This window comes from Sus scrofa, chromosome 10, assembly GCF_000003025.6.
Source record: "Sus scrofa isolate TJ Tabasco breed Duroc chromosome 10, Sscrofa11.1, whole genome shotgun sequence".
NCBI lineage: Eukaryota > Metazoa > Chordata > Mammalia > Artiodactyla > Suidae > Sus > Sus scrofa.
The window spans coordinates 7,790,753-7,807,609 of NC_010452.4; the positions used below are offsets into that span (position 1 = coordinate 7,790,753).

Consider the following 16,857-nt stretch of genomic DNA (forward strand, 5'->3'; position numbering starts at 1 on the left):
ACTATTACAAGCTTAGGAAAGAAAACAGTCTTGGAAGTAATATTCCTTGATATCCAGGCAAGCTTTTATTTAAGAGAGGAAAGGCTGGTTGTTTCTAAAAGTATGCGGCAAATAGCCAAACGGATTAAAATGAATACATAAGAGTGTTGACCGTGGCAGTGGGTGACTAAACAGGCAAATCATGAGTCTTAAAGATGCCACATCAAGGGCTGAATTTTCTGACTAATTTAACAAGACATGATCCATAAGAATTATCTAAAGTTCGATTAAGATTTCTGCTGCTCATAGGAATTTACAGATTTCCTTCCTTAATGATATATTATTTATCAAAATAAGTCTTTATCTCAGCCTAGTAATCTATTAAGAGATTATACTTTCAATTTTCTCCTTTTATGTATTTTGGGACAGATTACTTTAGGAAATTAAAAATAACTAACATTATTAAATGGAAACACTTGGGCTAGTTTAGAAATTCCCCGACCTATCTATTGAAAAGAAATCCTTTCTCCCTTTTTGAAAACAAGTAGCATAGGGATGGGAGCATCTATCATATTCTGAAACATGTACATGATTAATTATGACTTTACACTTACACTAGGCAATAAATTTGGATCAAAACCCTCTTGGGGAGAAAAGGCTGGGAGGAAATTGAAAAGAGCCTGAGCTTTAAGAGTCACAGCAAGAATCTGGAAGCTAAATTATACTGTATTCATTAGCAATAGGGCCTTGGGCAAATTGCCTGTCTCCTGATTCTCTTTACTCATCATAAAAATGGGTATAATGACTATCCTGTAGGGATTCTGTGAGGATAAGAATGGAGCAGTTATCTCATCTTTCAACAACTTCTACACAGAAATAAGAGGAAGCTGTCACTGAAATATCAAACCATTCTTCTCTTAACATACAACTGTATCAGGAATCCTGAGTATGTCATAATACAAGCAAAGACCATCAACCTTTCGGAATTCTTGAACCACTCTGAATTATGGGGAGAAGGGAGGTAATAGACATTTGCAAAAATCTGGCATACAATTTCAAGAAATTGCTGCGTTTCCTTAAAAGACTTTTATGGATGAAAAGAGAAAATCTCAAGTTAAAGAAAGATGCTGTGTTTCTGACCTACTCCTAGCCTAATAATTTATAGCTCAAAAAAAAAAAAAAAAAAGATGAAAGGACATTATCCTTCCAAGTTAAGAGTCACAAAGTTTGCCACCAAAGAGAAAAATTCATTTCCCATGATGGGACCAAAAGCTCTACTGACTTGCACTCAATTGGAGGTGCTGCTTGCTGTTATTTTGTCCCTTTTGTCACCACAGAAACAGAAAGCTTTCTTTCCTCCTTACCCTAGCAACATGACAAAACACAAATCAGACATGGCTTTAGAAAAAAAAAAAATCTAATCAGTGATTTTCTAATTCTGCTTTCTAACAAGTGATTTAATAAGGTAAGCTCATTTATTCTTTAAATTTGAAGATTATTCTTTTTTTTCTTTTTTTCTTTTTGTCTTTTTGCCATTTCTTGGGCCGCTCCCGCGGCACATGGAGGTTCCCAGGCTAGGGGTCGAATCGGAGCTGTAGCCACCGGCCTCCACCACAGCCACAGCAATGCCAGATCCGAGCTGTGTCTGAGACCTACACCACAGCTCAGGGCAACACCGGATCCTTAACTCACTGAGCAAGGCCAGGGATCGAACCGCAACCTCATGGTTCCTAGTCAGATTCGTTAACCACTGAGCCACGACGGGAGCTCCTGAAGATTATTCTTTTGACTTTTTTATTTAGCAACTTCAAGAATTATTCAAACTTCTTTCCTTATACTCTAATCACTTTCAAAATGTAAACTACTGAATATAAACTGCCTAGATGAAATAAAATCTATATAAGTCTAATACAAGCAAAAATAATTTAAAGTCAAAAAAATATTTTATAACAATTCTTGTTAACATGCGTATATTAAAGCACATCTAAGCCACCTTCTAATATTTAGGAAATGAGTCTCATGCATTGTTCATACATGGTAACTACTATTCAACACTAATTGAACATATATTCTGAATTTCTAGAACATGAATGAGAATGAGACAACTGAATATTAATTACAAGTACCTAGCATAGTGCTTGACATAACAGATGTTAAAAACAAAACAAACAAAACAAAAACAAACCAATCAATGACTAAATGAACAAATAACAAAGGAAAAAATATGGCTTTACTAAAAATTTGAACAATCCAGATTTCAAACTGAAACAGAAATGTGACTCAAACAAACCTGACAATACAAAATTGAGTTCAAGACAAAGGACAAAAAAAAAAGGAGTTACTTAAAAAACACATTTTTACTATATAGTTTTCTAAACCTAAAAAAAAAAAAATAAAATGCCAATTAAAAATGAAATTATAGAAAAAAAATCCAGAATCAATAGTTTATTTGTAATAGCTTTTTTAAAGTAAAGCCATATAAAGTGAAATAAATGATACTACAGCTCAATACATCAATAATAATTTGAGTTTCATTATCAAGAACTTAGTTTTTAAAATTTACTTAGTTCAACTTTAAAATTTTTCAAAAAAACCCCTCATATATTGACTTTAAATACAAACTACCAATAAAGCACAGAGCAATAAAGAAGTATGTTGAAACTCTAAATATGATTTGTCTATTAAATGAAGCAAATTTTGAAAGGGAAGTTAACAAATTTTGAAAGGAAAGCTAATTTTAATAAGTATCAAAATAGGTACTTTTTGGATCCTACTTTCAAAATTATACCTGAATGAGGTGGCAGGCCAGGGAGATGGACACTCCCAGCTAGAATGATTTTATAAAAATATAATTTGAACTACTTATAAGAATGACTTACACACAAAAAAATATGTATTTTCTGACACAGAAGTCATAGTTTTATTCTTTAATTGTATAAAACTTTTCAAAAAAATAAATAAATAAAGTGTTCCCACTGTGGCTCAGTGGTAACAGGCCCGTCTAGTATCTATGAGGATGCGTGTTTGATCCCTGGCCTCGTTCAGTGGGTTAAGGATCCTACACTGCCATAAGCTGTGGTGTAGGTTGCAGATGCAGATGGGATCCCGTGGCTATGGCTGCAGTGTAGGCCTGCAGCTGCAGCTCCAATTTGATCCCTAGCCTGGGAACTTCCATATGCTGCAGGTGTGGTCCTACAAAGACAAAAACAAACAAACAAACAAAATAACAACAAAAACTTTTCCTTAGACTTTTAAGTTATAAAATATCAGTTCTACATTTAGCAAATTATTAAGAAAGAGATAAATCATCTACATTTACCCATGTGGTACCTGGAAACTGAAAAACTAACCTTGGTGTTTGAGGAAAAAGTTGAAATCAAATGGGAGTTAAATACATCAGGAAGGCTAGGCTGGTTAACAAAGCTTGGAATATACTTGCCAGTTTATATGTTCCTTGTGATACTGCATCTTATTTGGACACACAGGCAGTATACTGGGATAGATAAGAATCTTATTTTAGATATACTGGAATCATACTGCCAATAAGATATCTGGGTAGGTTATTTAATCTGTATTTGCTCCTGTCTCATCATCTATAAAATGCAAAAAATGTTAGCAGCTATCTCAACAGACTTACAGGAGATGATACACGCATTTAACACTGGGCACCACTGTGGTTGCCAAGGGGTGGGAGGGAGTGGGATGGACTGGGAGTCTGGGGTTAGTGGATGCAAACTATGACATTTAGAATGGATAACCAAGGAGGTCCTACTGTATAGCACAGGCAACTATATTCAGTCTCCTGGGATAAAACACGAAGGGAGATAACATCACAAAAAGAATGCGTGCGTGTGTATATACATATACATATGCATATATATATATATGGCTGGGTCACTCTGTTATACAGCAGAATTAGCACAATACTGTAAATCAACTACACTTTAATTTTTAAAAATTAAAAAAAAAAAAAACCCACCGTGGCATCAAATAACTACTTAGTAGTAGCATTGCTAAAGGTACTAGGATTTCATCGCTGGGATAAAACGCACATGCATTTGTACCGTACTACAAGGAAGAACCTAACATGTTTGGGTAGAAGGTGAAAGGGTGAGGAAGGAGTTGAAAGAGTCATATGTTTCAGTTAAGGAGTCGTCTAGCCTCCATATCAGTATCACTACAGCAAGAGCAGGACAGTCCACACAGCACATTTTTCCTTCCTCACTCATCAAGATGCTGAATGGGGAAACATTACGAAAGGTACCCCAGAAAGGGAACCCTGGGGTAATGGAAATGTCATGGATCTTGCTTTCTGTGGGGGTCAAACGGTAGATGCAATTGCCAAACCAAAAATACGAAATGCTTGAAAATGATGTGTTTTATTTTATGCTACTTACATCATCATTTAAAAAAAAAAAATGGCTCAAAAAAAAGTGCTCACTAATTTTCTCACTGAAAAATGTGAGCATTTAAAAGGAAGATAATCAAGGAGTTCCCGTAATGGCGCAGTGGAAATGAATCTGACTAGGAACCATGAGGTGGCGGGTTCGATCCCTGGCCTTGCTCTCTGGGTTAAGGATCTGGTGTTGCCTTGAGCTGTGGTGTAGGCCAGCAGCTATAGCTCGGATTGGACCCTAGTCTGGGAGCCTCCATATGCCTCAGGTGCAGCCCTAAAAAGACAAAAGGCAAAAAAAAATAAAATAAAAAATAAAAGATAATCAAGATAATGGCTATAATTCCCTGTGCTATACATACACCGTTGCTGCTTATCTTTTTATTCACAATGGTTTGTTTCTCTTAATCCCATACCCTTAAATCACCCCCATCACAATCTTATAATAACTTTTAATAGAGCATAACCTGTAAAAATACTGAGTAACAAGGCTGATATTATGTAAATCAAGCATATTTCAACTAAAATATTTTTAAAGGAGCATAACCAAATCTATACTCATTATAAAATGAACTGCAGAATGATCTGATCTCATTCAAAACATTTCAGACAAAATATTTTTTTTTTTCTTTTGTGTTTTAGGCCAGCAACTATGGCACATGGAGGTTCCCAGGCTAGGGGTCGAATCGGAGCTGTAGCTGCTGGCCTACACCACAGCCACAGCAGCGCGGGATCCGAGCCGCATCTGCGACCCACACCACAGCTCAAGGCAACACCCAATCCTTACTTAACCCATTGATCGAGGCCAGGGTTCAAACTATCATCGTCATGGATACTAGTCAGATTCCTTTGCGCTGCTCCACAACAGGAACTCCTCAGCCAAGATATTCTTTTAACTTTTCAATCACAGGTGATGCAAAAGAAATTCTTTGAGATCATAGACTAGTATAGAATCCCTCATTCTCATTTGCTGCACAATCTAGTAATGGACATACATACTTCAGTCATATTTGGCCTGTTGTTCAACACTTTATGTTTGAGAACAGTCAGTAGAATATGTGCTTGTTTGTTTCACTGCTTGTCTTAGGTATACTAGGAGGAGGAGGGCTTGGGGGAAAAAATAGGACCGGAATTATAGTTTTCAAGTAGAAATCCCAAACCCAGCTTCTAGCTTTAGGACTAAAGGATGCACAGCAACGTTGGAAAAGCCACTTAAGTATTCTGTGCCTGTGATAATCTCCTATCACAGGGCTGTCATAAGGATAAAGTGCATGAATTTGTGCAAGAACTTTTAAAAGTCCAAGCAGTTTATTATTCCTAAGTGGAGTTGATGATATGATACTTCAGTCGAAGCCCAAATTTAATCATGACATTGATGTATGTTTTCAGGAAACATCCCATGCACATCTCATTTGAACTAGGGTGCCAAGTTCAAGGGGCAGAAACTGGTAGGTTACGCCTCCAAAAAAGAGGGGACAGAAGGGCGAGGTCTCCTCGACTACTAAACTTCCAGAGGTCTAGATTTCTGGGATTTGATCTTCCAAAACACCTGGTATAACCTAGTAAATTTAAAAAGGGAAACGAGGAAATTGGGCCTAAATTAAGATGCATTCTTATGTCCTTCGTCTTGTCAACATCTACAAGGAAACCAACAGCCTCAGGAGTCCAGAAAGCTTTACTCCTATATTATCGTGGAACGGCAGACAGGCAATCAGCAAGCATTTACTGAATTCCTTCACAAAGCTTTAGCGCACACCTCGTCGCCTTCCTCAAACTGCCTCCTTGCCAGGCACGAGTGAGAGCGAGGCCTAAATGTCTTCAGAACCTCCATCGCAACTCCCCCCCCACTTCCATTCCAGGTCCAGCGCCCTCCAGCCATCACCCCCTTTCCAGCTCTCCCATCCCCAGGGCCGCCAGCCTCACCAGCTGTTCCCGGCGGCTGGAGCTCCGATCGGTTGGCGCCCGGCGGCCCCGAACATTAACGACACCCAGGAGCCTGGCCTCGAGGCTCAGGCCCGAGAACAGACTCCAACTACCACTGCACCAGCCCCTTCCCGGGAGCAGTTCAGCATTTTGAGCTGAGCTTCCGGAAGCAGACGGGAGGCGGAAACCGGAAGCCCGGAGCAACCATGGGTTCTCCTCCCCCTCCTGCTGCCTTCTCCCAGAATCTCCTCGTTTTTTCCCCAGAAGAGAGAGAAGCCAATGACCTGAAATGTTTCACAAGCAAAATTTCTTGACTTTCTTTCTAGTCTTCCGGAAATGGAAACAGAGCGGGGGGGAAAAATGTGGAGTAAACGAGAAGTTGCACCCCCCCCCGGGACTAGCATGATGGTTTAGCCCGGTTGCCTAGGAGACCGAGAGTAACACCCGTGGCGAAGCCCGCGAGCAGCGCTATGGCCACGTTAGCCCGGCTGCAGGCCAGGTCCGCGAGTGTAGCCCGCCAGTACTACTACAGAAACAGGTAGGTCATAGCCTGGCGGAGCGCGCCAAGGCCTGGCCTCACCCCAGCCTGTTCTTCCTCAACAAGAGCGACCTATGAACAAATTCCCTGAGTCAATGTTATCACCCACTTTTCTCGTCATTCCTGGCCGGCAAACGTAATCACGGATTTGAAAGTGGTGTTGGCATGCAGGGGGATTATAGCTCAAGGGGGCCGTGGTTATCAGCTGGAGATGATTTGAGGAAAAATATAAATTTTATTTATGCTGGTAAATTAGTAAAATGAAGGAGTTTTTTGTTTTGGGGGGGTTGTTTTGGTTTTTTAATATCATCATTCGTCAGTTTGATGAAAACGGTATCTATCCTCCCTGTACAAGTTTTAATGGCCTGACTAGGGTTGCCCACGCTCCTTAGCTGGGTGAATTCAGACTGTCCTCCATCTACCCGGGATTTTAGCCTCCATTATGTCACAAATATCATTGAACTCAACTGTTCAGTGACTCCCTTGGCTTCCCAAAGTGACAGTATTGAAACTGTTTGACAAGAAAATCAGTTATCAGTATGTTAATTAATAGAAGAGGGCTACAACAACAACAACAACAACAAAAAGACCAAAAAAAAAAAAAAATAGAAGAGGGCTAAGGAAGACACCAGCAGCCTTATCCAGCTCTCCATCCTAAACTTTTCAATGCCTCCGGAGATATTCCAGTTTAAGAGGGACTCCAAAGAAGTGAATCAGAGGGTGGGAGGATATGGTGACATGCCAGAACAATTGGGAAATATGTCAATAAGACAGTATCTTGTTAAGCTGTTCTTACTCCAACATTTATCTCACCTACTGCATTCTCATAGCACTGTGTACTTCTCTCACAGCACTTAGCACAATATAATTTTACCTTCTGTTTGAGATAATATGCTGTATGTAGTGTCCCTCTTAAACCAGAAGTGGGGGTATGGCTCATCAATGTTTGGGTCTCCAGTGTCTGTCATGGTTTCTGACACATAATAGCTGCTGCACAATGTGCTCCTTATTCCTGTCGTTCATTTCCTCTGTATCCTTATTTAAATTCTGTGTAATCTGAAAGTTTCCATTGTGGCTCAGCAGGTTACAAGCCTGACTGATATCCATGAGGATGCAGATTCGATCCCTGGCTCTCAGTGGGTTAAGGATTTGAGCTGTGGTATAGGTTGCAGAGGCGGCTGGGTTCCCACATTGCTGTGGGTGTGGCGTAGGCCTCAACTGCAGCTCGGATTCCACCCCAGCCTGGAACTTCCATATGCCACAGGTGTGGCCATAACAAGCAAAAATAACTAAATAAATAAATGTTGTCTCATTTGTCAGATGCTAATAGGAGTGAATTCAAAATGTCCTTCCACTGAATTCCACTGAGTGTCTACCGAGTGGTATCTTGTTATATTATTTAGCTCTTATGTGTGTGTAATGGTGTTTCTCTTCATTATTGTCTGTACACTGGTCTTTTTGGAATGTGCGCAGTGTTTCACCTTTGCAGTTGTGTTGTGGTGCGGCGGGTTAAGGTTTGGTGTCGTCACTGTGGGGGCCTGGGTTGCTGCTCTGGTGTGGGTTGGATCCCTGGCCCAGGAGCTTCCATGTGCCTCGGGTATGAAAAGTTTCACCTTTGAATCCTACTGGCAATTTTTAAAAATTATTATTTCTTCAATCAGATTTAAGGCAGTCATGTATAATGTATATTGTTTATATTGATCCTCCCTTGTCTGATGTGAGTTAATCATATTATTTTGGACATTTCAGGGTTTTAAATAATTAGAACCCAGGAAGTTTGTGATGGGTTTAGTTTCTTTATATTCATTATTGTAGTTGATATACAGCCATGTTCACTCTCTTTTAAGTTACTTTTTAATTACTGTACCTCTCATGACTTTTTATATATAAGCTACATTTTATTCTATTTTAATCTTATTCAAATGGGAACTTATTTCTAACATTTCTTATGAGAACTTAATGTACTCAGATTTTCAATAATGTTTTTTATGAGTTAAATATTCATTAAATATTGACAGAGCACCTGTGATGTGCTAGGGGCTGTTCTAGGTATTGAGACTAGAGCAGTGAACAAAAAAAGTCATGAGGGAGACAACATACGTTAAAAAAACTTCCTCGGGATAATTTTAACCGAAAAGAAGAAGGGGAGGCAAAGAGGGAGCAAACATCGTGTTTTAAACAGAGTGGCCGGAGGAGGCTCCTCTGATGGGTGAGGTTTGAGCAGGGCCCGACGAAGGTGATTAAGCAGGCTGATCAGACAGGGTCTGAGCGCAGTGGCTCCAGAGCTGGAGCATCGTGCTACCCCCTGTCGTCAGGAGCCTGCGTGAATGTGTCGGAGGACAGAGTTGAGGCCAGATCATTTGGGGCTTGTAAGGCATAGTGAAGGTATGGATTCTACCCTGATTAAAATAGAACGTCGTAAGGGGATTTTTTAAGAGAGGAGTGACGTGCTCTGACTTCTGCCTATGAAAAGCACTGATAAAAACGAGAGATCCGCATACTAAGTGAAGTAAGTCAGAAAGAGAAAGACAACACAAGAATAGAGAACAGACTTGTGGTTGCCAAGGGCAGGGAGTGGGGGGACTGGAAGTTTGGGGTGGGTAGATGCAAACTATGAATGGATAAGCAATGAGGTTGTACTGTACAGCACAGGGAGTTATGTCTAATTTCTTGGGATAGACTATGATGCAAGATAATATGGGGAAAACAATGTGCATATATATATATATATATATATACACACATGCCTGGATCACTTTGCCGTACAGCAGAAATTGGGACAACATTGTAAATCAACTATACTTTAATAAAAATAAATAAGGAAATTCACTGATGCAAAAAAAAAGAAAAAAAAGATAAAACTCTGGGAGTTCCTGTTGTGGCACAGTGGAAACGAGTCTGATGACTAGTATCCTTGAGGAGTTGAGGATGCCGGTTTGATCCCTGGCCTCGCTCCGTGGGTCCAGGATCTGGCATTTCCATGAGCTGTGGTGTAGTCACAGACAGTGCTCAGATCCGGCATTGCTGTAGCTGTGGTGTAGGCCGGTAGCAAGACCTCCAGTTCGACCCCTAGCCTCGAAACTTCCTTATGCTGTGGGTGCGGCCCTAAAAAAAAAAAAAAAGAAAAGAAAAAAGACTCTGACTTATTTTTAAATTGGATAAAGCATTTTGATTTTGTTTTCTTTTTTCTGCTTTCCTCCTTCAATTTCATCATTTATCAGTTGAGCTCTTGGTGGCCTGTTTTGCTTGTTAGGAAAATTTGTCACATCTGCTTATATAGGAAAAAATAATATTTGAAATAATTTTAAGTTATTTATAGTTTCTAACTATAAGCAGGAATTAATCTATGTCAAAGTATATTTAATTGTATTATAGTTAATTTTAATTAACTTAGCTGAGGGGGAAAACGTGTGCAGAGGAGTACTGAGAAAGCAGTGTGCTAAGAGGGCGAGAAGTTCTGTACAGATTGTGGTGGAGACCACGTGGCCACCTGTCAAATCTCCAGATCTCTCACCATCTGAAAACGGGCATGGGGAGTGTGTGAGGACAAGGAGAAGGGAATAGAAAGAGAAATCAATGCGACTGAATATATGCTGTGTGGGAGAACTCCGTTAAATGCTTTCCCAACTATTATTTTATTTTGATATTCACAATAATCATATGAAGTGATTTTTATTATTCCTACTTTACAGTTGGGGGAAATGAGATCGAACACGCGTATATTACTTGTTCCAACGGTTGATGTTTGATGCATCTCTGTCTGAAGCTAATGCTTGGAGTACAGGAACTGAAAATCATGTTCCTACATGAAGTTAAGGTCAAAAACCTAAGGTCTAGCCTGTCTTTCCCAGTTGAAGTGGAGGAAGTGAGAACACCTGGTATGTCAAGGACTTTCCCGTCCAAGACCAGCGACGCCTGGGCTTCCCTACCTTATGTCCCCCCGAAGTGTGGTGTTCCTTAAGTGGCCTGATTCTGGAATCCAGTACTCCCATCAGCTTAATCACTTTGTTTCTAACTCCAGCATAGTCAAAGGTGCCCAAGTGCATTCTTAGTCTAAGTAGTTGGTTTCCTGTCCTTGACTTTGGACGGTCGTCTTAGTCCTATGAACCTAAGTGAGGAACAGCTTGGTCAGATAGGCAAGAGTCCCTTCCTCTGATTCTAATAAATTGCTCATTTTTCTATTACGGTTGTATGCAGTTCTGACCATTAAAATTTAGGATGGCTTCTGCCAAGCATACAAGGATGACTTATGCCAGCATGCAGGAGCAACTGAAGTCCTAATTCTGTGTTACTTAAGCTCTTAAATGTAAACGCTTACCTTACTTAAACACTTTAAGTATCAGGTTTTTTTATCTGTAAAAGAGGCAATAATGCCTATTGACATATTAACTAAGAAGATAACATGATTGTCTGGCACATTAATTAGCATTCAGTAATTTTATAATATTAAAAGAAATCACAGTAGGAGGGCAAAGGATAAAATGCATTTGAACAACTCAGTAGAGGTAGAAAGAGCAGTTGATAAATTTGGTATCTATTTCTGAGTATTTTTCTCTTTAAAAAATTTTGGCATATTATGTACATGTAATAAAGTACATAAACTCTAAGTGTGTAGCTCAACAATCTTTACACAACATGTATAACTGTGTAACCATCACTCAGATAAAATTCTTGGGTTTAAAAGTTTTTATAAACGAGCTATAAAAGGAAATGTACTTAACAATAAAGAATATGTTTTGAAAATTAATAGCCAACATCATACATATTGATGATATACAGTATAGATGGTTCCATTTAATTTAAAAACAAGACAAAACACATGAATTTTACTATTTGGAACTTTTTTTCTGGAAATTGTAGCCAATACTGTAGTAAAAGAGAAAAGGAAAGTTATTAGTAAGTCTTGGAAGGGAAGAGATAAACTTGTTGTTGGTTACAGAAATTATAGAGTTAAGAAAATGCAAGGTAATCTATTTAAAAAAACTCTTAGAAATAAATTAATCTAGTAAGGTGTCAGATCACAAAGTAAATTTGGAACAGTCAGTAACTCTTCTAGGTACCAGCAATAACTAGATGAAAAAGTAGGTCAGAGGATGTACTAAGCATTTATGTATATTTTTTCTTTGATTCCACACAAAATACAGTTCAGTGTAAAAAAATTTAAAGAATAAATCTGCAAAATTTAAAAACCAAAACGCATGTAATTAGTGGACCAGTAATTTTGAAAAATTTCTAGTAAACAACTTCAGTAGGAAGAGGGAGAGATGGGAGTCCAAGCCTGCAGCTCTTGTTGTTGTTGTTTTTCTTCCTTACACATCTGTGTTTGGACAACTCAGTGATAAAAATAAGGGAAGCACAGCAATAAGGACCAGGAACCCAGCTGCTTAGAAAGAATTCTCCCTTTGGTAGAGGCCACAGATGATTCAGATGCTGGTGGGACTTTTGGATATCCAAAGTGTGTCTCCAAAATCTGCTACCAAAAGTTTGAAGAATCACTTTTTTTGGGAGGTGCGTACCTGTGGTGTATGGTTCCTATACCATACACCCCTAGTTCCCAGGCTAGGGGTCAGATTGGAGCTATAGCTGCTGGTCTACACCACAGCCACAGCAACGTGGGATCTGAGCTGTGTCTGCAACCTACACCACAGCTCACGGCAATGCCAGATCCTTGACCCAGTGAGCGGAGCCAGGGATCAAACCCAAGTCCTCCTGGTTACTAGTTGGGTTTGTTACTACTGAGCCTTAAGGGGAACTTCAAGAATCACTTCTGAGAATGAGTGGCTTCTTTTCTTTGACTACAAGTATCTGTCAACATAAATAGGAAGAGAAAATCCACAAGCCATTCAAGGGGACTTTAGTTTGGAGGAAGGAGATTAGCTAAGAAACCAGAACAGGTAGCTACTGTGTAGTTAGAACTGATGGAGGACACAGAAGTAAAACTTAATAAAAATATGAGAACTTTTAGAGAAATGAAAATAGAGAAAAAAAAGGTGCTGGAACCAATTTTGGTTTTAGTTTAAAAATGTAATAAATGAATTAAAAATAGAGTAGTCGGAGTTCCCATCATGGCTCAGTGATTAACGAACCTGACTAGTATCCATGAGGATGTGGGTACCATCCCTGGCCCTGCTCAGTGGGTTAAGGATTTGGTGTTGGCGTGAGCTGTGGTGTTGGTCACAGATGAGGCTCGGATCCCGTGTTACTATGGCTCTGGCGTAGGGTGGCTCCAATTGAACCCCTGGGCTGGAAATCTCCATATGCTGCAGGTATGGCCCTAAAAAAGACAAAAAATAATAGAATAGTCACAACTGAAATGTAGATGTTTTCATGAAAGAAACATAGTGGATGTATCTAGAGGTCTTAGTATGTGAATACGAATAACTGCAGAATCTGGAGTGAAGTGAGAAGGAGCTAGATGGGTAATAAAGAGACTAGACGATTGAAGTATGAGGTAAATGACAAAGCCCCCTGGGAGATCATTCTGGCAGAGTACTTTAAGCCTGGCTATGGGATAGTCTTGTTGAGAAGCTTGAGATTTATTTTATAAAAGTAAATTATATATTTATTAATTATAATATATTTAATATATTTAATATATATTAATTGTATATATTTATTATATAAAATAAATATATATTAATTATAATATAAAATATATAAAATAAATTATATATTAATAATTTATTAATATATAAATTAAATATTTATCAATTATAATATATTATATGTATTTTATATTTGATATATATTAATTATAATATAAAATATATAAAATAAATTATATATTAATTATAATATATAATATATAAATTATAATATATAATATATAATAAATTTATTTATTATATAAAATAAATTACATATTTATTAATTATAATATATTTAATATATGGTATTTGATATTTATTAATTATGATATATATTTAATAATTATGTATTTATAAATTAAATATTTTATAAAAGAAAGCTGGAAAGAGTTTTTAAGCAGAGGAATAACACTCACAGCACAGTATTGGAATATAGTAGTTGATTAAGAAATGTGTCCAGGGAAACAAACAAACAAAAAGAAATATAAAAGAAAACATTCCTAAAGTGAAGAATGAGTATTGCTTTGAATTGAAAGGACTGAATCCTAGATAGATTCTTTTTTAAAGGACATAATCCTCAGATATTATCTGGAAAAATTCCAAGGTTACATAAATTTCACAACCTTCTAATATAGACAGGAAAGAAAAAAAGTGATTTGTTAAGGAAAGAATCCAGCTTTGGATGGTTCATGTGCAACACAGGGACCTAGAACAGATAACATCTACAAATCCTAAACCCAGGAAAGATCTTATTGATTTTTTTTGGATGAAAGCTCATTTTAGACATACAAAGACTCGGAGTTTTGTTATCTGTGTACCCAACCTCAGGAAATGTGTTCCAGAAAGTACTCTGTGTAATCAAATGAAAGTTAGAACAGAGGTTTGGAAATAGGGGAAAAACAAAAAAAGTATCAGAAACCACGAGGCCCGATTACACATGTATGCAGTATTTATAGTTAAAGGTAGATAAGCATTATGTTACTGAGATGAGATACCCCTTACTCTATGCAGTTAGAGGAATCCAATATTCTTCCAGTATTCTTCCTAGACATCCTGGTACAAGTTCAAAAATTAGTACATTTTTGATCTCCAAGCAGTTACAAGCAGCAGCCTTGCTAATTGTCTCACTATAGGTAATGCTCGTCCTTCATTATCCATCTTCTGTTGTCAGTTACCCCTCCACACTTCTGGCCTACATGAAGACTCTTTGATGAGCAGAAAAACTTCCCTATTGCCTCCCTGTCACCTAGTCCCAAACCCAATGCCATGTGTTTTAGATTTATGATAGTGTCTGTAGTACTTACTGTCTTTCAGTTTTCAAGTTTTATGTAGTCAAATTAGTCAATTTACTTCTCTGGCTTTAGGGCTTTTTAGCCTATCTTTGAACAGTCTTTCCCATTCCATGATTATAGAAAAAATTCTGTTTACTAATAATGTGTTAAAAGTTTTATTTTATGTTTCTTCACTCTTCATGCAATTGTATTTCTGTGCATGCATCATGTGAGAAAAGACGTTAACTTTTTCTATACAAATATAATTGTCTTAGCACCATTATTGAACAATCTACACTTTCTTTACTAGTTTAAATGTTGCAAAATAAGTAAATAAAAGGGGTAAAAATTGCACAGGAAGAAGTGAAATTGTCTTTATCCACTGACAACACAGTTGTATGCATACAAAACTCTAAACCACCTACAAAAAATAATTTAAAAATAAAAAATAAATGTAGCAAGTTTTCAGGATACATAATACATAAATTTTTAATATAGTAGCATTGAGCAATTAAAATTTGGAACTACAAAAGTAATATAATTTACAGTAGGATCAAAATGCATATGGCTTCATCTTTTGACCCTGGGAAAATATCTCATGTACACAATTTGTGCCCAAGATTATTTTGGGTACCAGTTTGTATATAAGGGCATTCATTGAAGCTGTATGTCTTATAGGAAAAACACAGCAAAGATTTTATAGTTGTAACTAGTCTGGCTAAATAAGTCAAGGCATATGCACATGATGGAATATTAAGTAGAAAAATAAAAGAGTGAAAAATTTTATACGTAATGACATAAAAATCTCTAAGATAGTAAAAGAGGAGGTCATAGAAAATATATAATACATTTAGCATGAAGTTTTTATGTATAAATACACAATGCCACAAAACTATGGATCTGGAATCATGTAACAAGCTGTTAACAATGATTACATTTTAAAAATTGGAGGATAATGGAGATTGAAATGGAATCAGTTTTTTCTATTTTTCTGTATGGCTTATAATTTTTTTTTGTTTTGTTGTCTTTCCAGGGCCACACCTTCAGCACATGGACGTTCCCAGGCTAGGGGTCAGATTGGAGCTGTAGCTGCCAGCCTCCACCACAGCCACAGGAACATGTATGGTTTAAAATTTTATATTAAGTATTGGATATTCATGTATTATTTATGAAATAAATAAATAGGAAAATTGTGTTCTAAGGCAGGAGTTTTATTCTTAAAGTATAAAATTAAACATATAAAATAAGTGGCCATGAATATGTAACTGTACAAAATTGCCCTCACACCACAAAGAATTAGAAGATTGAATGAAATATATGAAAATTTACTTTTAGATGTTGATAAAACAGTGCAGGATTGGTATCTTTCCAATAAAGGAAACAAATGAGATTATCCAGATAATTGTGCCATCGTTATGCCTGGAGGTAATTTCTGAACAAAATCTAAACTCTCAATACCATAGCAATTACGGTGTCCAGCATCTTTTTATGAATTACTAGTAGGACAAAAGTATAGTAAACTGTGACTTAGGACAAAGAGAAAAAGGAATCAGTTAATGGAAACAGTGCCAGAAATACAAAGATAATAAAATTGACAGACGAGAATTTTTAAATAGTGGTTCAAAACATCCTTAATTAAGGACTTACACGAAAATATGAGCATAATGGGAAGTTAAAATGAACATATATAAGAAGCAAATGAAACTTTTTGAGATTAAAAAAACATGATATCTGAAAGAAAAAAATCCCTAGGAGTTCCTGTCATGGCGCAGTGGTTAACGAATCCGACTAGGAACCATGAGGTTATGGGTTTGACCCCTAACCTTGCTCAGTGGGTTAAAGATCCTGCGTTGCCAGTGAGCTATGGTGTAGGTCACAGACACGGCTCGGATCCTGCGTTGCTGTGGCTCTGGCGTAGGCCCGGGGCTACAGCTCCGATTCGACCCCTAGCCTGGGAACCTCCATATGCCATGGGAGCAGCCCAAAGAAATAGCTAAAAAAAAAAAAAAAAAAAAAAAAAAAAAAAAAAAACCCTAGATGGCCTTAATATCAGATTACGATGTCTCAAATAAAAGATAAGTAAATTTGATGACATATCAAATATTTATTATTTCATAGAGTTTTCTATAAATGTCGATTAGATCAAGTTGGTTGATAACTGTTGTT

At 37.4% G+C, this 16,857-nt stretch overlaps 2 protein-coding genes across 14 annotated transcripts in view; one reads left to right on the top strand and one right to left on the bottom strand.

Moving 5' to 3' along the window:
* GPATCH2 (G-patch domain containing 2) overlaps positions 1-6,475 on the bottom strand; it is a 182,107-nt gene extending 175,632 nt beyond the window's left edge. For all 8 annotated transcript variants that reach the window (XM_021064103.1, XM_021064101.1, XM_021064099.1 and 5 more), the window contains exon 1: positions 6,296-6,475. In XM_021064103.1, the coding sequence (XP_020919762.1) occupies positions 6,296-6,351 (56 nt within the window). In that variant the 5' untranslated portion in view covers positions 6,352-6,475. The remainder of the gene's footprint in view (positions 1-6,295) is intronic.
* The window catches only part of SPATA17 (spermatogenesis associated 17), a 323,445-nt gene continuing 313,283 nt past the window's right edge, over positions 6,696-16,857 (top strand). For 4 of the 6 annotated variants that reach the window (XR_002336102.1, XR_002336104.1, XR_002336105.1 and 1 more), the window contains exon 1: positions 6,700-6,833. Coding sequence is in view for 2 of the 6 variants with exons in the window: in XM_021063977.1 (XP_020919636.1) it covers positions 6,766-6,833 (68 nt within the window). In the remaining 4 variants the exon portion in view is untranslated. 6 annotated transcript variants of the gene reach the window in all.